This window comes from Ahaetulla prasina, chromosome 3 (genome assembly GCF_028640845.1).
Source record: "Ahaetulla prasina isolate Xishuangbanna chromosome 3, ASM2864084v1, whole genome shotgun sequence".
In the NCBI taxonomy this organism is placed as follows: domain Eukaryota; kingdom Metazoa; phylum Chordata; class Lepidosauria; order Squamata; family Colubridae; genus Ahaetulla; species Ahaetulla prasina.
Genome location: NC_080541.1, coordinates 128,807,618 through 128,834,708, shown reverse-complemented (window position 1 = coordinate 128,834,708; position 27,091 = coordinate 128,807,618). Strand labels below are relative to the sequence as shown.

Here is a 27,091-nt window from a genome sequence, read left to right as displayed (position 1 = left end):
AAGGCCTTTTTTGTATTTTCCCAACCTTTTTTCAACGAATTCATCCAGTCCGTTAGAAACGGAAGTGGGGGTTGCACAGGAGTTCAGGCATTGGAACAAAGTCCATGCCGGTGGTTACTTGAAAAGGGGTTAACCCCGTGCTGCTGTGTACAGCATTATTATATGCGACTTCTGCAAATGGTAACAAATCTGACCAGTTTTCTTGTTGGTAATTTACATAACACCGTATGTATTGTTCCACCATCGAATTCAATTTTTCAGCCGCTCCATTGGTCTCCGGATGGAACCCAGAACTAAGTCCTTGAGATGACCCAATGGACCGTAGGAACTCCCTCCAGAACTTGGCTGTGAATTGAACACCCCTGTCGGATATTATCCTTTTAGGAACTCCATGCAGTCTGTAGATGTGTTTGACGAAGAGCTTTGCTAATTTTCTCGCCGATGGCAATCCGCTGCATGCAGTGAAGTGGGCCTGTTTAGAGAACAAGTCCACTACGGTCCATATCACTGTATTTCCCCCACTAGATGGGAGTTCAACAATAAAATCCATGGCAATGTCTTCCCAGGGTCTGGTGGGTTCGGCTACGGGTTGTAGGAGTCCAGGGGGTTTCCCTGGTCTGGACTTCATGGTAGCGCAGGTAGCACAGCTCCGGACATAGTCTTCGACATCTGATTTCATTTTTGGCCACCAGAATTGTCTTCTAGCCAAGTGGAGAGTCTTTAAAAATCCAAAGTGACCTCCTAGGCGAGAGTCGTGGCTTCTCTGTAGTATAGGCAGCCGCATAGCGACGGGTACATAAATCTTGGTTCCTTTCCAGGGTATCCCATCTCTTAAGGTGAGGTGTGGCAAGTTTTCTTTAAACCAAGCATCGTCAGTGAGTGCTGATTTTAATTCCGCTAGTAGTTTATTTGGTGGGATGTTAGTACTACGGCGTGATCGCGGTCGAGTAAGTGCTTGGTTGGCTGGTTCGCTATCGGGAATCATCGCATGTATTACCTCTTCGCGTTAGCTGTCAAATTGTGGTTTCCTAGATAGGGCATCAGCCAGGAGATTTTGGTCGCCGGGGATGTATTTGAGGGTGAAATGGAACCGTTTGAAAAATTGAGCCCATCGAACTTGTTTGGGAGAAAGCTTTCGAGGGGTTTTTAAGTATTCAAGGTTTTTGTGGTACATCCACGCTTTCAGCTTGCTGCTCCTCCATCTTCGCTGGGTCTTTGCACCGCTGTGGAGGTTGCGGAGGCTGGGGCCCAGCACCCCCCTAACAGGCCCCCTCTGAGCGGAGGAGAGGGTACCGTTAGCAAAAGAAAGTTAGGAGCTTTGGAATAATGTCAAGGTTCCAGAAAAACCTCTTCTGCATAAAAAAAACTCAGAAGCCATTGTTTTCCAGAGTTCTTTACTAGCATGAGGAAACTGGCACACGATGAGTGAAATTCCAAAACTGAATTTCCAGATTCTTTTCCCAGTTATACAAACCCCAAGAGTCCCACCCCCCTGACCCCTTTGATGGTCACATGGTCCCACGTTCTCCCAGTTCATTCGAATATCTTCTTGCCACTCTTCCTGCAGATGTGAACACCATCCGACCTTGACCGCTTGAAGAATGTTACCATACCCCTCAGCCCCCCTTCCTCCCTTCAGGGGAAAATGTGGCAGCGTCTGGAACCCTAAAGTCTAATATGGTTTCCAGGCCTGACAACTACATTTAAACATGGATTATGGCTTCTCATGGATGGCTCTTCACAACTGCAGCTATCAACATGTGTGTTGTGCATGCATCTGTGCAAATTGGACTACAAAATAAATTTCATTTTAAGACACTGCCTACAGCAGTGGCTTCAGCCAGGTAAATCTCGTATTAAAAAATACTAAGATTAGCATCCTTTGAAAAGCTTCAAAGAATAAAATAAAAGATGTGGTTTGACTCATATCATTTTGTAATCTTTGTAATTTCAACAGATCGCATCATTTTCAGTACCAGAAATGTTTAAGAGAACTAAAGAACATCATTTGTGTATAATGACTGGATTCTAGATTTTAGAGCCTTGATTTATAGCCTTGGAAAGTGACCATTTTGAGACCAACAACAGTGAAACTGACATGTTGATTTTGGAACTTACTTTATTAATGATGAATGGAACTTGCTTCTTCTCCCCAATTTTCAAAGATGAAATGGGAAAAGTTGCTGTACCAATAGTCTCATCCATCACATAATTTGCATCCATAAGAGTAATCTGAAAAAAGATACACTTAAACTGAACCTTCTCATATCCTAAACAAATGTAAAAAAGACTTTTTAAAAATGAAGCAAACAGGCTTAGTAAACAAAATTTAAAGTTAATTTTCAACATACATTGGATTGATTTTGTTACCAAATTATTTCACTTCAAGTCAACAAAGCAATATTGGTTAAATATTTTTAGGGTTTTTTTAATTAGAAGATCTGTAAACCTTTACTAGATATGGGAAAACAATTATACTGAGGGATTGCACACATGATAGCTTTAAAAAAATATTTGTTTTTTTACAAATTATTAGTACTAAAATTATGTTAGAACAGCAACTAGTTCTTCAGGATGAATAGACATAGTTGTATACCTATTAGTCATAAATTAGGTTGGCCAAACTGATATTTACTCCTGGTGATAATATAATGCTGTAATATTTTGTAAAAATACGAACTTCTGATTTTATATGCTAAAGGCAGGAGATAACAACTAATTATTCTGTTCAGAAAGCAAACAAAATGTCATATTCTATGGCAAAATTATTTCTGATGAGCCCAAGATTTTGCCTCTCTTTTGAACATTCCCCTCCCTGTTGTTCTTCCCTTTATCCTTTCTCAAAGGGGCTCATTTACTTAGAAAGGGAGAAATAAGTAGCTCATTTCAAGCTAGACTGACATTCAGAAGCTGTAGACCAGCTGCAATAAAGCGTGTATTTTTGAAATGAGAAATTCATATTGGAACTTTCTCATTCTGGTCTATATTACGGTATATTATAGACAGCCTGTATATTTTAGATGTACACAACTGTGGGTGTGGGTGTGGGTGGGTGTTAATCTCAGCACTGTGATTCCTACTGTTTCTCATAATATTTTATACTTGTAAAATATTTGTTTTTTACAAATTATTAGTACTAAAATTATGTTAGAACATAACTAGTTCTTCAGGATGAATAGACATAGTTGTATACTATTAGTCATAAATTAGGTTGGCCAAACTGATATTTACTCCTGGTGATAATATAATGCTGTAATATTTTGTAAAAATACGAACTTCTGATTTTATATGCTAAAGGCAGGAGATAACAACTAATTATTCTGTTCAGAAAGCAAACAAAATGTCATATTCTGTGGCAAAATTATTTCTGATGAGCCCAAGATTTTGCCTCTCTTTTGAACATTCCCCTCCCTGTTGTTCTTCCCTTTATCCTTTCTCAAAGGGGCTCATTTACTTAGAAAGGGAGAAATAAGTAGCTCATTTCAAGCTAGACTGACATTCAGAAGCTGTAGACCAGCTGCAATAAAGCGTGTATTTTTGAAATGAGAAATTCATATTGGAACTTTCTCATTCTGGTCTATATTACGGTATATTATAGACAGCCTGTATATTTTAGATGTACACAACTGTGGGTGTGGGTGTGGGTGGGTGTTAATCTCAGCACTGTGATTCCTACTGTTTCTCATAATATTTTATACTTGTAAAAATATTTCATCAAAAGAGAGATGGGCTTAGACTACTAAATTCCCAAATCTCTGCTCACAAGATTGTCTCATCTTGTCATTTTATACTCATCATTTTGGTCAGTATTATTTCACAATAGTAGAAAAGGTGCTGAGAAACACACTGTCCTAGTTAATCTTCTTAGATTCCCCAGTTTAATTTCTTTTTTTCCATTCTCCAAATGCCTTTCTCTCTTTGCACTCTAGGTCTACGTCTCCTTGCAATTTGGACTATATAACTTTAGACTGAAGGTATCCCTGCAAGGGAGATGGGTGGTGGGTGGTTTAGGAAAGAGAGAGAGATGTGATAGATAGATAGATAGATAGATAGATAGATAGATAGATAGATAGATAGATAGATAGATAGATAGATAGATAGATAGATAGATAGATAGATAGATAGATAGATAGATAGATAGATAGATAGATAGATAGATAGATAGATAGATAGATAGATGATGGATAGATATAGATAGCTGATAAAGACAGAGACAGACAAAGAACAGACTAATAATAATAATAATAATAATAATAATAATAATAATAATAATAATAGTAATAGTAATAGTAATAATAATAATAATATCAGAGTTGGAAGGGACCTTGGAGGTCTTCTAGTCCAACCCCCTGCCCAGGCAGGAAACCCTACACCATTTCAGACAAATGGCTAGATACTGTGTGACTAAATACACATTTATGCCATGTAGAAAAGCAAATATCAGCCCTTAGATTGTTTCATTAAGAAAGCTTTCATTTATAATACTGTGTTTCCCCGAAAATAAGACCCTGCCTTATATTTTTTGAACCCTGAAATAAGCACTTGACCTCATACTTCCATGCGCTCAAAAGCCCAATTGGGTTTATTATCAGGGGATGTCTTATTTTGGGAGAAACGGGGTAGAAAGTCATAAAGCATACCACCTCTGTAAGCAAGAGTACTTAACACACACATTTGCTGAATTAGTCTGCTTCTTTTGACATTGCATTTAATATTTTTAATATAGTATCCACACTGCATGAGTTCTTTTCCCTACAGATATTTGTACTAGTACCTCCAGAATATTTTCCTGGTTGGGATCCAAAATTATCTCAAAAGTTTCATTCCACTCAGGATTCACATTGTTGTTGATATGGTTTGTTCTCTTCCTGCTGTCTGGTGCAGTGGGAATAAAGAGCTCCACATAAGGGTCAGGAGTGTCTACTGTAATAAAATAAGAACATGATGGTATCAGCAGTAGCTTCTCTGAAAACCTGTAGGCCAGCCATAACATCATATTCCCTAGAACTGATTTCTAAAGAGATACTATAAAAGTACTATGTAAAAAAAAGTACTATGTAAAAGTTGTATATAATATCTATTTAAAACTATGTATCATATAAAGCTATATGAAAGTTATACTACTCTTGCAATAACATAAATTGGTTATCAAGTTTGATACAACCATTATCCATATGATTAGCTTTACTAAGGAGAAAACAACTAAACACACTAAAATGAATTAAAAAATCAGTAAAATAAGTAAATAGGTCAAAAAAACCATCTCCCATATTAAGCATAATAGTACATACAGAGAAAAAGGTAAAAGTAAAGGAGTCCCTGCGGATTTTACTTCACTAGTTGTTGCCGACTATAGGGGATGATTTCCATTTCAAGGCCATTGACCTAGCACTGTTTGAATACAGTTCCACAGTCATGTGGCCAGCATGACATCACAGAGCACTGCTACTTTCTCACCAAAGTGATAGCTATTTATGTACTAGCATTGGCACGCTTTCGAACTGCTAGATTAGCAGGAGCTGGAGTGAGGATGGGAGCTCATCCTGTCCTGTGGCACTTGGGTCTCAAACCTGAGCTCTCAGCTTTCCAGCTGACAAAGCCAGTGTCTTAACTGCTGTGCCCTCACATCACTCTTATGTAAGGAGAAAGAGTATACACATTCATGCATGTATCGGCAGTCAAAATTTGGCTAAATTAATGCCCATGAGCAAGCATGCTAATTATAGTCTTATACTAATTGAATTATTTATGTGACATTGTGAAATAGGCTCTGCGCATGCGCGAGAATGGTGGCGGTTTAGAAGAGCTCGAGTCGGCGATGGTGGCTTTCCCAGGAAATGGAGACTTCGGCTGACTCACCAGGCTTCTCCGGTCCCTCGGTGTGGGTATGATCTATCTGGCTGCCGCTGGAGAGGTTTGTGGCCTCTCGGGACATACGGCAGCCGAGAACGGGCCGAGGGACGGAGAGGCGGTCCGGAAGGGGCGGCCATTTTGGAGGCGGCGAGGAGGCGAGAGGCGAGGAGGCCTGCGGCCTGCGGCTTGTTGCGGCTCCGGCCTTGGCTCCGGCCCTGCCCCAGCGGTGATTTCGGCCCTGCCCCAGTGGCGAGAGGCGAGGAGGCGAGAGGCGAGGAGGCCTGCGGCTGGTTGCGGGCTCCGGCCTTGGCTCCGCCCTGCCCCAGCGGTGATTTCGGCCCTGCCCCAGTGGCGAGGCGAGGAGGCGAGAGGCGAGGAGGCCTGCGGCTTGTTGCGGGCTCCGGCCTTGGCTCCGCCCTGCCCCAGCGGCCCTGCCCCAGCGGTGATTTCGGCCCTGCCCCAGCGGCGATCCCAGCGGCGATTCCAGCGGCGACCCGCGATCCTGGCCAAGTTCCAGCGACGGAGATCGCCGGCGGCGGTCCCGCCTGGCTCTGACAGCTTCGGGTTGTGGATTTGAATCGACCCGTTTTCTGGCTGTCAGTGGGCCTGCCAGCCCGCTGGCGCCAGCTCCATCGGCGCCAGTTTCTTCGGTGCTGGTTGGGCCCGCGAGGCCTTGTGGACTGCAGGCGCCTGCCCAACGCGCCTGTGTATGGCAGTCCCACCAATGGATGGGTGTGGTGAGGCCCTGGTGGGAGAGGAGGCCGGATCCATGGCTGAGGTTTGTCCTCTTGTGGCCTGTTTTGCGTGTCATCAAATGGCCCTTGGAGGCCTGGCTTGCTCCATCATATTTCTACCTCCCTTCCCTCCCATACCGGACTTTGATCACCTAAACTGGTCGGTCATGCATGTCCATCTGCGGGTTATGGAGAGGATTGGACTGGATTGGAATAGCTTGGACTGGTCTATGGACCCGGACAGACCGAGAGCCACTTCTACTTGACTAAGACCTTGTAGAACTATTCCCCATAGGCACACTATGGAGATTGCCGCCTGTCTGTTCCTGCTCTGTCATCGCTATCCGGTTCCTGCTCCATCGGTCCTTTACCAACTGGACTCCGCTGGAAGATTCACCATTTTATTTCTTTGGGATTTTACCATCTTAGCATCCCTCGTCGATTCGCACTTTTTCTATGCGCTACACTGTACATGAACTCTGCGCCTGCGAGGTGCCCCGCCGCAGGAATGGCCCATATCGCTACCAAGGGCCGGCCTCAATGACGGGTCTTGGGACCCACAGAGGTGGCATGCGAGAAGAAAGAGCCTTTGGGGTTTTAGACAGGGCAATTTTAAGGGGTGGGAGGGTAGGGCGGGTGATGGGGTAGCCCGTCGGGAGGGAAACCAGTTCCAGCGCATGCTCGTGGCGACTGTCAAATGGGTTCGGAGGTTATGGGGGAGTGTTCCTTTGTGTGAGGGTGAGTCTATTTGCACGGTAAGTGGGAGGGGCAGATATGGCGGAAGGGGGATCGATCGATGCAAGGGGTCACGCGTTCGATGTATGCAGGCGATCGCGTGCCCGATCCCCTGACTTCACCCGCTTCCGGATGGTCAAGACTCTCAGAGCCTGGGCCTTCGTCTGATGTTATGCAACGCACGGTCCGTGGCCAATAAGGCCCCCCTAATATATGATCTGATTCAGGGGGGTGCCACGGATATTATAGGCGTTACGGAGACCTGGTTGGGTACTGAAGGGGGCGTGCCCCTGGTCGAGATGTGCCCACCGGTTTCCGTGCATTCCATCAGCCGAGGGCCCAGGGTAGGGGTGGAGGGTGGCGGTTGTTATTAAAGAGAGTCTAGAGCCGAGGGAGACCACTGTACCTCAGATTGCGGTGTGAATCCTCTTTGTGAGGTGGGGTCGTAGATGTCAGTTGGGCTTGCTGGTCGCTACCTGGCTCCTTGCTGCGTGACAGCTGCCCTGCCCGAGCTTCTAGAGGTGCTTGCCGGGTGGCAGTGGAGACCCCAGACTTTTAGTCATGGGGACTTTAATCTGCCATCTGCTGGCTCGCCATCGACGGTAGCTCGGGAGTTCTTGGCTTCCATGACGGCCTTGGACCTGACTCAAGTAGTGGATGGCCCCACTCACATCGGGGGAGGCACACTGGACCTGATTTTTGTCTCTGGTCAGTGGTTGAGAGATCTGGACTTAAAGGAAATAGTCATTGAACCTTTGTCATGGTCAGATCACTCTCTCCTTCGCCTGGACTTTCTGACCGCTACCCAACACCGCAGGGAGACGGAACCATTACGTTGGTACCGCCCCAGGCGCCTAATGGACCCAGAGAGGTTTCAGACGGAGCTTGGGCCACTTCCTGAGGGTCTGGCTCACGGCACGGCAGAGGAACTAGCTGCAGCCTGGGAACGGGCTGCGGCTGGGGCCTTAGACCGTGTCGTGCCTTTGCCTCTGACCCGGCGCAGATCCCAACCGGCTCCTTGGTTCTCCGAGGAGCTGAGGGGATGAAACGCCGGAGAAGACGCCTAGAGAGTTCCTGGAGGTCCAGCCGCTCAGAGGTTGATCGGACACTAGTTAGATCCTATACTAGACCTACCTAGTGGCACTGAGGGAAGCGGCGTTGCTCGCCTCCTCCCTCATTGCGTCGGCAGATAACCGCCCAGCTGCCCTGTTTGGTGACCCGCTCCCTCCTTCACCAGGGGAGCGGATGACCCGCTGCAGGGACGTGCTGAGGAGTTTAACGGTTATCTATACGATAAAATCGCTCAGCTTAAGGACGGTCTGGACCAAAATTGTGGCGATTCGGATGGGGCGTCCGAGGCGGTCTTGGTGATGTTGTCTGGGATGAGTTTGACCCTGTGACTCCGAGGACATGGACAGGTTGCTGGGTAGACTGAATGCCACCACGTGTTTACTGGACCCGTGCCCTCCTGGCTGGTGCTGGCCACTCGGGAGGTGACACGAGGCTGGCTCCAGGGATTACGAGTGCTTCCTTGTTGGAGGGAGTCTTCCGCCGCCTTGAAAGAGGCGGTGGTGAGGCCCTCCTCAAGAAGCCTTCCTGACCCGCTGTTTTAGGTAATTATCGTCCGGTCTCCAACCCGCTCATGCTAAGGTTGTAGAGAGTATGGTGGCATATCAGTTTCCCCTGCACCTGGAGGAAACTGTCTATCTAGACCTGCTCCAGTCCGGTTTCCGCCCGGTTACAGCACTGAGACGGCTTTGGTGCAGGATGATCTCTGGAGGGCCAGGGATAGGGGTTGTTCCTCTGCCCTGGTCCTATTAGACCTCTCAGCGGCTTTTGATACCATCGACCATGGTATCCTGCTGCGCCGGTTGGGGGGATTGGGAGTGGGAGGCACCGCTTATCGGTGGTTCTCCTCCTATCTCTCCGACCGGTCGCAGACGGTGTTGACGGGGCAGAGGTCGACCCGGCGCCTCACTTGTGGGTGCCGCAGGGCCGATTCTCTCGCCTTCTGTTCAACATCTATATGAAGCCGCTGGGTGAGATCATCAGTGGTTTCGTGTGAGGTACCAGCTGTACGCTGATGACACTCAGCTGTACTTTTCCACACCGGCCACCCCAATGAAGCTATCAAGTGCTGTCCCGGTGTTTGGAAGCCGACGGGTCTGGATGGGGAGAAACAGGCTCAAGCTCAATCCTCCAAGACAGAGTGGCTGTGGATGCCGGCATCCCGCACAGTCAGCTGAGTCCACGGCTGACTGTCGGTAGCGAGTCACTGGCCCCGATGGAGAGGGTGCGCAATTTGGGCGTTCTCCTGGATGAACGGCTGTCTTTTGATGAACACCTGACGGCCGTCTCCAGGAGAGCTTTCCACCAGGTTCGCCTGGTGTGCCAGTTGCGCCCCTTTCTAGACCGGGATGCCCTATGCACGGTCACTCACGCCTTGTGACGCCTCGCCTGGATTACTGCAATGCTCTCACATGGGGCTCCCTTGAGGGGCATCCGGAGGCTACAGTTAGTCCAGAATGCAGCTGCGCGGGTGATAGAGGGAGCCCCTCGTGGCTCCCGAATGACACCTATCCTGCGCAGGCTGCACTGGCTGCCTGTGGCTTTCCGGGTGCGCTTCAAGGTTTTGGTGAACGTCTTTAAAGCGCTCCATGGCATAGGGCCGGGCTACTTACGGGACCGCCTGCTGCTGAATACCTCTCACCGACCCGTGCGCTCTCACAGAGAGGGACTCCTCAGGGTGCCGTCGGCGCGACAGTGTCGTCTGGCGACGCCCAGGGGAAGGGCCTTCTCTGTGGGGGCTCCCGCCCTCTGGAACGACCTCCCCCCAGGACTTCGTCAACTTCCGGACCTCCGAACCTTTCGCCGCGAGCTTAAAACTTACCTATTTATCTGCGCTGGCCTGGGTTAGTTTTTAAATTTATGGGTTTTTAAATGGGTTTTAGTTTTAAATTTTAATTGTGGCCAATTTTAATAAGTTTTTTAAGTGTATTTTAAATTGTATTTATATATTGTCTATTTTACTTGGCTGTGAACCGCCCTGAGTCCTTCGGGAGAAGGGCGGTATACAAATTTAATAAATAATAAATAATAATAATAATAATAAACAGTGACTTATCCCTTCTGCAGGCAAACATATGCATCTGCTCTCAATTTAGGACTCTCAGGAGATCATCAGGTGGGAAACTCCAATACAGGACTTTACAGACATATGTAGCCACTTTGAATATCTGTATATGAAGCCACACTGATAGTCTCATTAATGTTAGTCAGTATATGAATAAATTCATCCTATGTCTGAATAACAAACTTGCTTGTTGTATAGTTAAGCTTTTTTATTACCCACAATATATGAACGGCATTTATCATCTCTAAAAAAAACCCAACCCTAATCCCAGGCATAGAAAATTGTGTATCAATGGCAGGGCATTTTCATCCCAAATCCCGCAGTATCATCTGGATCAGAAGATTCACTCCCTGAAAACTTTGGAGTAAGAGCTACTGTAGATCTCAAAGAACATTCATATTTTGCCATCATCTCTGCTTTCAGGAAGAAGAAAGTAGGAGCAACTAGAGTGTAAAGGACTCCAAACCCCCCCCCCCCGTGTTGGTAGATTTCCTGAGTATTTAGCACAAGTAATTCTCAGTTGGGAAAAGATTGTGCTGGATGGGCTTTGAAGTAGCAGCAGGTGAGGATAATGCAGGGAAAGCACACTGTAATACCTAAGATGCTATGATCATGGCACAGATTCTGATGTAGCACAATAAAGTCTTTTTAGTAGCTCTTTGTCTTATACAAAGGGACGTGGTGGCTCAGAGGCTAGGACGTTGAGCTTGTCGATCGAAAGGTCGGCAGTTCAGCGGTTCGAATCCCTAGTGCTGCCGTGTAATGGGGTGAGCTCTCGTTACTTGTCCCAGCTTCTGCCAACCTAGCAGTTTCGAAAGCACGTAAAAATGCAAGTAGAAAAAATAGGGACCACTTTTGGTGGGAAGGTAACAGCATTCCATGCGCCTTTGGTGTTGAGTCATGCCGGCCACATGACCACGGAGATGTCTGGCTCTTCGGCTTTGAAACGGAGATGAACACTGCCCCCTAGAGTCGGGAACGACTAGCACGTATGTGCGAGGGGAACCTTTACCTTTTACCTTGTCTTATACAAGGTTTCTCAACTTTCAGAATGAAAACTTTTCCAGAAGAGTGACCAGCAATATAAGTCATCAAAAGTCAAAAGTATTCTTTTTCAAATAGGCTCCTGTATTGTTGAGTACCTTTTAGATTATTTTTATTGTGGTGATTTTATAAAGCAGACATTCTGGGGTGTTTTTGTTTTTTTTTTCCCTATGAGGATACCTCCTTATGAATGCTGATGTTTGCTCAAAGCTTGAACAGTGTTCATGTTTTTTAGATGAGTACATAGTAAAATTGGATCTTATCTTCATTTGGCTGGTTGATTACACTATCATAAAGCCATTCTGCTTTCAAATCAGATACCTCTTCAAATTTTATTATACACATAATAATGAAAAGGTATTCCTATGATAAAAAATATACTGGCATAGAAGACTGAAACTAAACATAGTTAAAGCTATAATTGCAATCACATTCTGATCTCTAGTTAATTTTGCAACCTTAGCCTTTAAGAAAATGTGATGTAATCAGCTTCAGCAAGCTGTATGTAGATTGATGGCTTGTTGACTGGTTGAATGGATAATACATGTTTTAATAGACTGTTTCAGAATCCAGTTTCCAGACTCGCTACAAACAACACTTCTTTTACTAACATTTTAACATTCAAATTTGTTAGGTAAGAACTAAATGTGTATTTTTGAAAATGAAAAAGGGATTAATAGAATCTTCTAATTAAGCTTTTAAACAATCTTCTAATTTAATTACTAGCTACAATGGAGACAATTTGTTAATAAAAGAACTGAAGGATGCTCTACTATGAGCTTAATGAAAGTGAGGTAATAAGAGGAAAAAAACAAAGAAATATTCTGGGTGATGAAATGTGTTTTAGTTAAATGCATTTTTTTGCAGACAAAATTTAGAAAACAAAAAGAGAAATCAGGAGAAATTATTTTTTATTTATTAGATTTTTTATCCTACCTTTATTACTTAATAGTTAACTGGCAGTTGTGAGTTACCTATTTTAGGTAATTGAAGGTGGTGAGTTACCTATTTTACCCACAACAAGAACCTTGTGAGATGGGTTGGGCTGGGAGAGAGTGACCCAAAGTCATACAGCTAGATTTCATGCCTAAGGCAGGGCTACAACTCACAATCTTCTGTTTCTATGCCAGGATCTTAACCATTATATCAAACTGAAGGAAAACAAAAAGAAAAGGCAGCTGTTTAGAGAGCTTGTTCTAAAATCAGAAATGTAAATCAAATGATAAAGCAGGGTCAGTCCAAAACTTTATCAATGTTCACAGGAAATGTTTTTAACCATAATTCAACTGAATATTTTCCTATAAACAATCGCAACATAGATTGAACTATTATATTATTTCTTATTTTAAATGAAACGCCTCAAAAGGAAGCCAGAGATATGAGAAACACTGAAAAGCAATATGAAGTCCCTCTAATGCAGCGGTTCTCAACCTGTGGGTCGGGACCCCATTGGGGGTCGATTGACAATTTGCCAGGGGTCGCCTAAGACCATCGGAAATATGGGAAGTATACTTGCGAGTTGAAGAATCGCGTTCCAATGGTTGACTCCACAAGCCAGCTGCAGGCTCTTCAAATCACTAGCCAAATTTGGTTTCAGGCGCGATGAATTAAAAAAGAGAGAAATCTTTGCTCTGATGTCTCCCTCTCAAGCCAGCTGCAATCACTCCCAATCGCTAGCCTAAGCTGGCTTCGGGCGCGATAAACTTAATAGGGGAGGAGTCTCCGCTTTAATGCCTCCGTCCTCAAGGCAATCGCAAGCATTTCAGATCGCTAGCCAATATGGCTTCAGGCACGATAAATTCAAAATGAAAATAATTTTACGGTTGGGGTCGCCACATCGTGGGGAATTGTATTAAAGGGGTCACAGCACTATAAAGATTGAGAACCACTGCTCTAATGGTACTTGACTGCCCCTGCTTATGTGAAAATGTTCTTGGAGTTTTCTTGGCAACAATAAAGACATGTGGTGTGACCTCTAGATGCTGAACCTAGAGCTCTGATTATCTTCAACAGCATTTGGATTTTGTCCATCTTCAGTTATGTGAAAACTGTTTTTATATTCTAGCTTTCTCTGTTCTTATTTGGTGGATGGTATTTTGATTTTGTCCTTCTGAAGTTGCATTATTTGACACTTATTTATAAAATAATTTTTAGGGATTTTTGATAGCATTTTTGCAAATGTGTTTATATTCTTGTAATTGGGGATTACTGGAACTGATTTTTACTGGCAGCTGTCACAAACTGAATGTAACCAGGTCCGGTATGTGATTTCCGGCTTAGAATTCCAAATCTCTCATAACTGTAATCTGACATAAAGAAATGGCTAAAACATTTTTCATAATGTGATAGAATTTGAAACAATTAGAAGAAGCTAATCCTTTCTTAATGGGAGGTTTACTGTAAATTTCAGACAAAGTAGTGCACAGCACAACTAAACATTTTTCATTTTAATTTATTTTTTTTAAAAAACTGGTAACTGAATCATTCATATCATGAGTTGTTTGGAATCTAATTTGCTACATAGCATATTAGGAAATTCTGGATTTTGGTCCACCTATTCATGAATAAAAAATGTAGTATCACTGCTATCTTACTACATCTTTAAATGATTGTATCACTGCACAAGAATGTGTGGTCAGATGATCATCTTAAAAAGACCAAAAATTCATGCTGTAACTGTTCAGGTGCAAGTAAATAGAACTCATTGGTCAGGTGGGTTGCCCCCAGTTTGGACCAGTTCTACAGAACCGGTAGTAAAACCGGTGGGAGGCTCCGCCCACTGACCCAAACGTCATCAAAACTCTTCTGCACAAGCTCCGCTCACACGCATGCGTATGCATGATACGAACCGTAGTAAAACCGGTGGGAGGCTCCGCCCACTGACCCAAACGTCATCAAAACTCTTCTGCACAAGCTCCGCTCACACGCATGCGTATGCATGATACGAACCGGTAGTAAAGGTAAGTAGAATCCACCCCTGGTCAGCAACCAAGTAGGACCTTCCTTTTTCCCCACTGAAACTATATGAAAAGGATTTACCTGCACTCAGGATGACATCAGAGTGGGCTTCTAGCACTACCTTCCTCCTTAATAATCCACTGAACATAAAACACATTGCATGGTCACATGACCATTTTAAGAGGAAAGATAGTGGTGATGATGATAATCTTTGCACAACACTTACAAGCCCTTTTTTACAAAGGAAAAACAGAATCTAACAGAGTCATCCACCAAAAGTGACTTTCCTCTCCTTCTGCTTCAAAAAAGTTATAATCAGAATCCATCCATTGCCCATTCCATATCACTGTATTTTATGGTTTATGCACACCTGAATTCAAAGTGAAGTGGTCTTTCATAAAAACACTACTTATAATATTCCTGTTTCTAAGAGACCAAACCAGTAAAAAAAAAAAAGAATAGTGTTCTCTGAAAACCCCATAAGTGAGATTCCAGATAAAACATTTCAAGATCAGTAAAGGTCAGAACAAACAAACACACAAAATTACCCTCTTCATATTTCCTTCAACCTCTACCTAGACTTTTCCTTATCTGGAAAGCCTGGAAGAAAAAAATGTTATCAGTTCTGCAAAGGCATTGTAAGTTTGTAGCACTAAGAATCTCCACCAATAAAGCTCTAAAATGACTCAATTTGGTATCAGATCTGCATTTGATTTATTTATTTAATATAACACACGTGTTACATTTCAAATTTCTGAAGCAGCAAAAATTAATTTGAAAATCAGTCATACCTGAAGAACATACCTCTCTAAACTCATGTAGTAAGAGCTGAAAACAATACAATACAAATAACACTGAAGTGATACTTACGCATATCTCCAAAAGCCCCTTTGGTGACATTTTTAGCTTGCTTAACCGTCACAATAAATTTGTGTGAATACTGATGTTCCACCTAAATGTCAAATAACAATTGATTAGGAAGCAAAAGAATTATACCCAATAGAAAAGTAACAGCTCTTTAATGAGTTTTCAGCTAACCTACAGTTCCCCTTTCCTCCCCCAAAGAAAATTAAGTACACACCGGAACACACAGCATTGTGTATTATAGAGTTATTTTCTCTTCAGCTGACTGCTACCACTCCTATTCATCTGTGGTTATTTTCTTCCTCTTTGTATTTGAGTTTGAGTTTCATCATATTAACTCTCCTCCCCTTCAAGCACAGGTACTGTTCAAATATGTCATTAGTCAGCAAGAGCACTACATAGAGGTTGACACTGATTTTACAAGAGTCTTTTAGATACATTTGCAATTTTTTAAGTACATTCCTCCCATGAGAAAAATATAATTTTGATTTGATTAAATACATTTTTATGACGCCTAAATATCATAGAATGCAACTCACAAATATACAAAAAGACCTGTATTCAGCACTATATGGACTTATAGCAGTGGTTTTCTAACTTTGGTTTGGACAACTTTTTCAACAGTGTGTCCTGTGCCAAAAAAACCTTTGTCCATCAATCAGTCCAAGCTTAGACATATTCTAAGATATTCACCCTAATCTCCTTTACTGTCTGCCAAATTTCAAAAGTCTTTGCAATCAATGTTTAGATTAAAAAGGAAGAATTGTCCATCTATACCCTGACAGTCAGCTTTAGGGGAAGATACAAAGAAAGAGTTTGCTTTTGCCTCAATCTTGTGTGAATCCACAGTGAAACTTGTCATTTCCATGCAAAGCAAGAAAGCAACTTTCTCCATCTTATATCCCCCAAATGAATCAAAGCATAACTCCTATTATTGCCTACATAGCAAATATATTACAATATATCTAGGAAAACCAAAATATACAACAAAATATAGGAAACGTGTTCTGCTTCAAGAGACAGACAGCAATCAGTCAATGTTTGCAAACTGAGAAATGACCAGATAGGCAACCTATTATTAACATAACTAATTTCAATCATACAGTTTGCTATTTATTTTTATTTATAGTTGCGTTATGTAGTCATGCTGTGTTATGTAGTTAATGATGATATTATTGAATTGATATACTCAAAATAGCTTTTATGTTATATTGACAAATTCCAAATAGCTTTTACATCCACAAAAAATAAATTAAAAAATCTAATGATTTCAAAATTTGTAATTTGATAATTAAAGAAACATTTAATATTTTTGATGATACTGAAAAGATTATCAAATTGGTGCCAAGTGGCCTATTCTGGAAAGAACATTCCTTGAATGAAGTCAGAAAGATCCTGCTAGTGGTAGTGAGGGGCAATTTTTTCTGACTTACATGCTATGAAAAGCCACACTCATTCCACTACTTGGATCCTGTAGAGTTAAAAGGCTTGCACCAGCATTTTGACCTGTGGTTGGAAATGAACTGCTATGACTTTCATGCAAAAATGTCAACTGCTGCAACAGCTACTAAGGCTGAATGACTGAGGATGAAAGAGTGTGCAGGCTGAGATATATAACAGCCCTGATCCTTCTGCCCTCCTCAGACCAGAATACTGTTGATGGAATCAAAGAGAATTTAGCAATTTTCTTCCTAAGAACAGCCACAGGCAAGATTAACATGGACAAGAACAAAAACAAAAATTATCTCTCTGTTAGCTGTTCGGATTTTGCTGAGTGACAGGACCAAATACAAGCAATAAAAAAAATCATGTACAATCTTGCTATCTTGTTTGATGATAACAATCAGAGCAGATTCTAACAATGCAATCGCTTAAGGGATTGCTGGTAGACTTAGAGAAATGCAAAGACAAACATTATTGGAATGCTCAGGGGGGAAAGAGCCACTATCTTTCAAACTATACTACAATTATCTGCTCAGTAGCCTGATTCCACCTATTAATGAATGATGGTGATCCATGAGCGTTATCTATTTGAATAATGAGACATAATATTAATATGCAAAACAGAGAGAAATATCTGGTCCTCTTTGGAGAATTATAAGCTGTTCCAAATTATGTCCAGTTGCTGTTTTTATTTTATATATTTTATTCTATATAAGGGAGGGAGGGAGGGAGGTATAACCACCTCACAGCATGCGTGAAGGCAGAAAAAAGATTTTGGCGGGAAAATGTTCAAACAGGTTTGATGGGGGAAAGTCCTGTCATGAAATCATAGAATGGCAAATTATATTTACATAAAGCTAATTCTTGGATGAAAATGATCAATTGCGTAGTAGCAAACTTGCATAAACTAGGAAAACCCATTTTGTTATATTTCCAACTTGAACCCTTTATCCAGGAGATGGCAGTCAAAGCTTATGTCAAAGCATCTTTGAACAATATGACTATTACTTTATTCATCACAACTCGCAATATTCCAGTTTCATTTCTTTTGCCCCACTAAGTCAAACCTCAAATAAAAAGGGGGGGGAGAGAAAAAAAACCCTTATTGCATCAACATTGCTTTTTGAGAATTATTAGTTGTCTCAGAAGGATATGACTGCCATAAGAGTCAAACTCACATTAGATATTTTTAGAAGAACATTATGATGAAGGATTTGGTGGCCTTCTTGCTTGGTGAGCATGTTTTACCAACTATTTCCAAAGGATATGGATACAACTCGAGCTTAATTTTTTGTTTGACTACAGTTTCAGGAATATGAACTTCATGTAGACAACCTGTTCATTTGAGAGCATGTGATAATTTTTATAGTAACTGTTGAGTTGTTTCCCTAATGTATGAAGTTAAGCAGCCAAAACAAATAGCTAATTAGCTAATTCCCAGATATTGAAAACAAATAGTATCACATTAAAAATGATTCATCCAGTTTACCTAATAGGTGTTTCACTTGCTGCCACAGATTAAAGAGTTAAAGAAACGAATATCTTCAAGGTGAAGTTATTAAATGTGTACTTTAACAAAAAAAGTTTTGTTTTTTCCAGAGATTACTCAGAAAGCCCCGCTGATACGAACTGCTGAAAGGAGCTACCAATACAAGATAATTTGTGGTGATTAACTCCTAATTTTACAACTCCTTATCACTTTGATCTGGTGATCATCATTCCTACTAAATAATATTATGACCAAGTCTGCTATCAAAGGACAGCAAACAAGACCATCGGTTCTTAGTGCATGTATTTCTACCTAATCTGTGTTTACAACTAGTCCTCACTTACCAACTGCTTTGTTTAATGACGTTCAAGATTACAACAGTATAAAAAACCAAATCTTATCTTTTATAACCGCTACAACATCCCATGGTCACATGATTGCAACTTTGGTGCTTTGCAACTGGTATACATTTAAAAACTGTCAAAATGTCCCACTGTCCTACAGGCACTATTTCTGGGCTTCACAACCAGCTTCTGATAAGCAGAATTAAGGAGGAACTCAGAAGTAAAATTGCACGCATCAACCACAGTGATTTTCCTAGCAGCCAAATTGGAAGTGAGCCAGTCATAAGCCAGCCTTAGTTATATGATTTTCCAATTAGTGATTGCGGCGCTTAGCAACAATTGACAGCCCCAATTATGGTCACTAAGCAAAATCTATGTGTATTGCAAAATACACCCCAAACGAAATTATATTAAAAAATAAATAAATAAAATGAACCAAGAAGGAACAAGTAGAGCATCAACTTTCAAGAGAGACAAACAATTGTGCAAAACTGAGAAAAACATAAATGGGTAATGAAGTGAAACAAAATCGACCGAATAAAATATTAACATTGTCCAGCAAGATAGGGAATCTAGTACCCTTCAGCTATAGAAACTGAAATACAATTCTGGAAGGGATTTTCCCAGTTACTTCTTTCTTGCATGTACACAATGGAATTTCTTGTAGATGTATATTGATATTTTCATATGCTTAATGCTTTGATGTTCCTCATTTTATAAGAACTACATGCCTTTTGTTGCATTTCAGCAACTTAAAAGTAATAAAGAGTTATTTAGCAGGAATTATAATTTCAGACACAAATATGCAACAGGGTAACCACTTAAAATTTTTAGTTTGCATCTGTAAAACCTCAGTGGAACGTGGTTATCTACAAACATAATGAGAAAAATTTGAAGTCTTTCTTTCAAGTTAAGAATCAAATCACTATTAGGACATATTGTACATCTTAATCAATATTCAATTTCTCTTTTTCTTTGAGCCCAAACCAATACCATGAAGATGCAAACAGTTAATCTGGTAGACAATCTAGGTTGTGTTGTTGTTGTTTTTTTAAAAAAAACTTCTTTCTTATATAGTGGGAATTAACACATTCTCTATTATAGCATTGAGAGCTCCAGGCATATATGCAGCAAGATAGCAGCTGGTGGAGAGCTTACATTGAATTTACAGGTTTTGCTAAATTGCTGGTCTGCTAAATATTCTAATATTTTGGGATGGGTTCGCAACTGCATTGTGAAAAAATGACTTTCTTCTACAATATGACCCTACATAGGCATATTCAAAGATATACAATTATGCATGTTGGTGATTTAATTTACTAATTAGAAGAATTTTTCTTATTTTACTGAAGTTGAGTAAAATAGACAAAAGAAGCTCTGGGTAATATTAACATGGTAACAGTATAGTCGAAGTGCTGTTTTGCAAGTATGAGCTATTGTTGCACTTAAAAGAATATAATGACTACATCTGGCAGTTAAGAAGCAAAAAGAAAATCCTTGTGGAAAAGTTACAATCATCAGATATAAAGGATGCATAAGGAATCGAAAGTTCAGTCAGGGTATTTCTTTTGTAGCTTCCTTCTCTCTCTCTAGAATGGCTCCTTTCAGTGGTTTGCTGTAACGACAGCTTGCTGTCAGCTTAGGTCAGTTTAAACAACACAGGCTGCAAACACTCCAAGAAATAAATAAGCAATCAGGATTCAGGATTACTTGGGACTTCTTGACAAAGGCCTATTAACCATAGCAAACCATAGAAGGGAATAAAAAAGCTTGCTTTGAGGGAAGACAGAAGAAATGGGGAACTAGAAAAGGTTGCCATGTTCCTGTAGTTTCTTCCAGGCACAGCTTGCAGACTGAGTAAATGTGATATCTGAACGGGAACAATTATTTTTTTCAAATGAACCCCAATAACCTAATCTACTGTTGTTTCTGATATTGTAAGCTCAAATATCTATTTAATTTCCTACAGGTTTTCAGAATCAATTCCATAGTGCAATTAGTACAGTTTCTTTTTATAGAATTTCTAGCCCTTCTAGCAATCAATTTGAACTATTTACTTTAACTCAGTGCCTTTCTGTTTTATTTTTTTATTTTAAATTATTCCTATCTCTATATTTCAAAACATGCAGGCCCTGATATTTGTTACCATAATTAAAATAATTATCTTAGGTAATCAAAATAAAACAATTATCCACTTACCATAATCTGCTGATACGGATCTATACTGGACATTGTAGAATCAGTGGTTGAGTCTGTGATAGGATAAGAATTATGCTCTCTCTTGTAGATGTAATGGTTGTTCCTAAGACAGCCTCCAATATGAATTTCCAATTTCTGCAAATGGCTGAAAAAAAACCATTAAAAATATTTATCTTATTGCGTAACACATTTCTAGATGAAATAATCTCTTAACCTCACAAGTCAAATCATTGTTGAACCTGACAAGGATCCTATTGGCATTAAGGCAAGGTAAAAAAATGGCAGAGAAGAAACAAGCCTCCCGAGGACATGGCTCCCGAGGACATGGACAGGTTGCTGGGTAGGCTGAATGCCACCACGTGTTTAGAATAGAATAGAATTTTATTGGCCAAGTGTGATTGGACACACAAGGAATTTGTCTTGGTGCATATGCTCTCAGTGTACATAAAAGATACGTTCATCAAGGTACAACATTTACAACACAATTGATGACCAATATATCAATATAAATCATAAGGATTGCCAGCAACAAGTTATAGTCATACAGTCATAAGTGGGAAGAGATTGGTGATGGGAACTATGAAACGATTAATAGTAGTGCAGATTCAGTAAATAGTTTGACAGTGTTGAGGGAATTATTTGTTTAGCAGAGTGATGGCCTTCGGGAAAAAACTGTTCTTGTGTCTAGTTGTTCTGCTGTGCAGTGCTCTATAGCGTCATTTTGAGGGTAGGAGTTGAAACAGTTTATGTCCAGGATGCGAGGGATCTGCAAATATTTTCACGGCCCTCTTCTTGATTCGTGCAGTATACAGGTCCTCAATGGAAGGCAGGTTGGTAGCAATTATTTTTTCTGCAGTTCTAATTATCCTCTGAAGTCTGTGTTTTTCTTGTTGAGTTGCAGAACCGAACCAGACAGTTATAGAGGTGCAAATGACAGACTCAATAATTCCTCTGTAGAATTGGATCAGCAGCTCCTTGGGCAGTTTGAGCTTACTGAGTTGGCGCAGAAAGAACATTCTTTGTTGTCCTTTTTAATGATGTTTTGATGTTAGCTGTCCATTTGAGATCTTGCGATATGATAGAACCCAGAAATTTGAAGGTTTCTACTGTTGATACTGTGTTGTCAAGTATTGTGAGAGGTGGAAGTATGGAAGGGTTTTTCCTAAAGTCTACCACCATTTCTACGGTTTTGAGTGTGTTCAGTTCCAGATTGTTTTGGTTGCACCACAAGGCTAGTCGTTCGACCTCTTGTCTATATGCGGATTCGTCATTGTCTCGAATGAGACCAATCACTGTTGTGTCATCTGCGAACTTCAGTAGCTTAACAAATGGATCATTGGAGATGCAGTCATTGGTATACAGAGAGAAGAGAAGTGGGGAGAGCACACAGCCTTGGGGGGGCCCTGTGCTAATTGTACAGGTATTTGATGTGATCTTGCTTAGCTTCACCTGCTGCTTCCTGTTTGTTAGGAAGCTTGTGATCCACTTACAAGTCTGTTCCGGTACCTGTAGCTGGTTTAGCTTAGTTAGAAGAATGTCTGGAATGATGGTATTGAATGCTGAACTAAAGTCTACAAAAAGGACCCTTGCATAGGTCTTTGGAGACTCAAGATGTTGTAGGATGTAGTGCAGAGCCATATTAACAGCATCATCTGTTGATCTATTTGCTCGGTATGCAAATTGCAAGGGGTCTAAGAGCGGATTCGTGATGGTTTTCAGGTAGGAAAGCACTAGCCTTTCAAAGGTTTTCATGACTACAGATGTTAGAGCAACTGGTCTGTAGTCATTCAGTTCCTTGATGGTGGGCTTCTTCGGCACTGGGATGATGGTAGAGCGTTTGAAGCAAGAAGGAACATAACACATCTCTAGTGATTTATTGAAAATATGGGTGAAGATGGGGGCCAATTGGTCAGCTGGACCCGTGCCCCTCCTGGTTGGTACTGGCCACTCAGGAGGTGACACGAGGCTGGCTCCAGGCGATTACGAATGCTTCTTTGTTGGAGGGAGTCTTTCCAGCCGCCTTGAAAGAGGCGGTGGTGAGGCCCCTCCTCAAGAAGCCTTCCCTGGACCCGGCTGTTTTAGGTAATTATCGTCCGGTCTCCAACCTTCGCTTCGCGGCGAAGGTTATAGAGAGTATGGTGGCATGTCAGTTTCCCCGGCACCTGGATGAAACTGTCTATCTAGACCCGTTCCAGTCTGGTTTCCGGCCCGGATACAGCACTGAGACGGCTTTGGTCGCGTTGGTGGATGATCTCTGGAGGGCCAGGGATAGGGGTTGTTCCTCTGCCTTGGTCCTATTAGACCTCTCAGCGGCTTTTGATACCATCGATCATAGTATCCTGCTGCGCCGGTTGGAGGGATTGGGAGTGGGAGGCACCGTTTATCGGTGGTTCTCCTCCTATCTCTCCGATCGGTCGCAGACGGTGTTGATAGGGGGGCAGAGGTCGGCCCCAAGGCGCCTCACTTGTGGGGTGCCTCAGGGGTCGATTCTCTCGCCCCTTCTGTTCAACATCTATATGAAGCTGTTGGGTGAGATCATCAGTGGCTTCGGTGTGAGGTACCAGTTGTACGCTGATGACACTCAGCTGTACTTTTCCACACCGGGCCACCCCAACGAAACTATCAAAGTGTTGTCCCAGTGTCTGGAAGCCGTACGGGTCTGGATGGGGAGAAACAGGCTCAAGCTCAATCCTTCCAAGACAGAGTGGCTGTGGATGCCGGCATCCTGGTACAGTCAGCTGAGTCCGCGGCTGACTGTTGGGGGCGAGTCATTGGCCCCGATGGAGAGGGTGCGCAACTTGGGTGTCCTCCTGGATGAACGGCTGTCTTTTGAAGATCATTTGACGGCCGTCTCCAGGAGAGCTTTTTACCAGGTTCGCCTGGTTCGCCAGTTGCGCCCCTTTCTAGACCGGGATGCCCTATGCACGGTCACTCACGCCCTCATGACGTCTCGTCTGGATTACTGCAATGCTCTCTACATGGGGCTCCCCTTGAAGGGCACCCGGAGGCTTCAGTTAGTTCAGAATGCGGCTGCACGGGTGATAGAGGGAGCCCCTTGTGGCTCCCATGTGACACCTCTCCTGCGCAGACTGCACTGGCTACCTGTGGCCTTCCGGGTGCACTTCAAGGTTTTGGTAACTATCTTTAAAGTGCTCCATGGCATAGGGCCGGGCTACTTACGGGACCGCCTGCTGCTACCGAATACCTCTCACCGACCCGTGCGCTCTCACAGAGAGGGACTCCTCAGGGTGCCGTCTGGAGACATCACGTTTGGCGACACCCAGGGGAAGGGCCTTCTCTGTGGGGGCTCCCACCCTCTGGAACGAACTCCCCCCAGGACTTCGTCAACTTCCAGACCTCCGAATCTTCCGCCACGAGCTTAAAACACATCTATTCATCTGCGCAGGACTGGACTAGATTTTAAATTTATATTGGTTTTAATGGGTTTTATTATTTATATTGTTCTTTTTAATTATTTGGCTATGTGGAATAAGTTTTTTAATTGATATTTTATTCTGTATTTATATGTACCTTTTTATTTGCCTGTGAACCGCCCTGAGTCCCTAGGGAGATAGGGCGGTATACAAATGCAATAAATAAATAAATAAATAAAAATAAATAAGCCAGGGCAACCCAAAGCCCATAAGGAAAAATCTTACTAAAAGTAAGAAACGCTAAAGTAAAATAAATCCATAAACCTTGCAACAATTTTTCAAAATAGTTTACCTTAAACAATTACCAATAAAATTGGTAAGAGTTGAGGTGGCACAGTGGTTAGAGTGCAACACTGCAGGCTACTTCAGCTGACTGTCAGCTGCAGTTCGGCAGTTCAAATCTCATCAGTTCAAGATTGACTTAGCCTTCCATCCTTCCAAGGTCAGTAAAATGAGGACCCAGATTGTTGGGGCAATATGCTGACTCTGTAAACTGCTTAGAGACGGCTGTAAACGCACTATGAAGTGATATATAAGTCTAAGTGCTATTGCTATTATAGACCTGTTGAACTTTAATTTAACCATCTATAGGCAGCATTCCCGTATTTGTAGAAATTATAGAGAAAGAATTCCAAAGGTTTTGGAGACATCACATTGAAGTAGATTGATTTATGAATACTTGCTCTGACATATTTATTTTATTTATTTTGGGCTCATGCCCCAATGCCTTGCTTCCCTCCACCCCACCTCCCACCCCTGGGAGATACATATAGAGAGAAAGTGATAGAAACACACACACACACACACACACACACACACACACACGTCCAACTTATGCATATAACCAAAGTGTAAAGTGTAATGTTTAAAGGTATCTCAGACAGCTAATTGCAAAATTCAGATATTTTGGACAGGAGGAGCTGATTTATTATGTGAGATTCATGAGTATTCCAAGCTGAATGTTAGCCCAGGCAGGGCAGAATGAACATTTCTGGGTATTTCTGAATCATTTGTTTTGAGATCAGTTTAATCCTGAAGACTTTAGAAGTTGGCTCTCTCCAGTTCAGATTTTCCAACTTTTAATTCTAGCTATCCCTTTTTATTATTATAAATCGTATCGCCTGATCCTAAAACTCCTACAGCTAGCAGGAATGTGTGATCAAAAAACATGTGTACACATCCTGTACCCTACCCCCCTCGGGGGGAAAAGAGCACACAGTTTACATTATATATACCCAATCCCAAACAGTCAAGTATATTTTAAAAAAACATGCTAAGTATATTATTGTATTTCTTAAACAGGGAAAATAATGTTCAGGATTCTCTGTTTTCCCCTTTTCTGATAATTATTTTCTTGTATAACTTAGATTAAAATAAAATCTTAGGAAAGTCTTGGCTGGTGGAGTAAGGGCTGATCAGATCGGATCTAAGAGCTAATAAATCAGTGAACTAAGCAAATGAACTTTTAATGATGGGGAAATGGCAGTATTCCAGACTATTGTTGTACTGGTATTGGTAAAATACCAACTCATCATCTCACACTGCACTCAAAACAGAAACTGCATCACAGTGCATCACATTGTGATTTGCGTTAGCAAACCAACAGTCAGCTTTGCAAATTCCATGAACCTAGGTATCATGCAGTGGTGAAATCCAAATTTTTTTACTACCGGTTCTGTGGGCATGGCTTTGTGGGCATGGTGCAGCTTGGTGGGCGTGGCAGGGGAAGGATACTGCAAAATCTCCATTCCCACCCCACTCCAGGGGAAGGATATTGCAAAATCTCCATTCCCACCCCACTCTGGGGCCAGCCAGAGGTGATATTTGCCGGTTCTCCGAACTACTCAAAATTTTTGCTACCGGTTCTCCAGAACCTGTCAGTACCTGCTGGATTTCACCCTTGGTATCATGGTTTCTCAACCATGGATTAATCTTAACAAGTTATGAAAACCAATTAACTGTAGAATGTCACTATTTAACAAGGCATGCAATAACATGGTGCAAAGTCAATCCAAACTCTAAAGTAGAATTGTGCTAGTAAATATATATTCACAAGCTTTACTTCTCTCTAAAATCTTCTATCAGAACTTTAACCAGAAGAGTTTCAATAGCATAACAGACTGGGAGGTGACCTATATTTGGGGCATAGGTGGTATTCTCCCTCCTCAAGGAGCCACCCTCAAACCTGACAATTCGGGCAATTGTCCAACTTCCCCTTTTTAGGGAACATGGTCAGATGATTGCTTAATGACCTGTGGTGATTTGCTTACCAATGTCACTTAATGTTGGCAATTCTGATCCCAACTGCCATTGTTAACTGAGGACCGTCAGTATTACGCAAGGAACCAACATGATAAAGGTAACAGAAGAACCTGGAAGAAGCTGATTGTCTTGACCCATTTAATCTGGGATTCAGTATGGAGACAGCATTATTTGTACTTCCTGACAACCTCTAAATGACTTGGGATGAGAGTGGTGCTCTATTCTGGTGCTCTTAAATCTCTCTATGGTTTTTAATGCCATTGATTACAGTATCTTTCTGGCCAGTTGTGGGTTTTAGGAGTTAGTGGATCTGTGTTGCGGTGGCTCTCATCAGCTGGTTCCAATCAATGTTTATGTGGGAAAGGTGTCATACCCACAGCCTCTCACCTGTGGGGTGCCTCAGGGTTTGACATTCCTTCCCCTCCTGTTTAACATCTACATGAAACCACAGGGTGAGGTAATCTTTTGGAGTCTGTTATTATCAACATGTGGGTGATACCTACTTCTTATACTTCTCAATGCTATGCCAGCTAAGTACTACTGTCAATTTCTCTCTCAGTATCTGGAGGCTTTGTGGGTCTGGATGGGGAGCAACAGAC

The 27,091-nt window shown here is 42.1% G+C and overlaps 1 protein-coding gene across 4 annotated transcripts in view; it reads right to left on the bottom strand.

Moving 5' to 3' along the window:
• PLA2G4A (phospholipase A2 group IVA) overlaps positions 1–27,091 on the bottom strand; it is a 164,690-nt gene that overhangs the window by 40,611 nt on the left and 96,988 nt on the right. For 3 of the 4 annotated variants that reach the window (XM_058174729.1, XM_058174728.1, XM_058174731.1), the window contains exons 2-5: positions 20,797–20,941; positions 15,328–15,409; positions 4,775–4,923; positions 2,119–2,232 (exon numbers count right to left, since the gene is read on the bottom strand). In XM_058174729.1, the coding sequence (XP_058030712.1) occupies positions 2,119–2,232; positions 4,775–4,923; positions 15,328–15,409; positions 20,797–20,829 (378 nt within the window). In that variant the 5' untranslated portion in view covers positions 20,830–20,941. Of the gene's footprint in view, positions 1–2,118; positions 2,233–4,774; positions 4,924–15,005; positions 15,058–15,327; positions 15,410–20,796; positions 20,942–27,091 lie in introns of those variants that run through there. The other variant, XM_058174732.1, reaches the window with a different exon arrangement.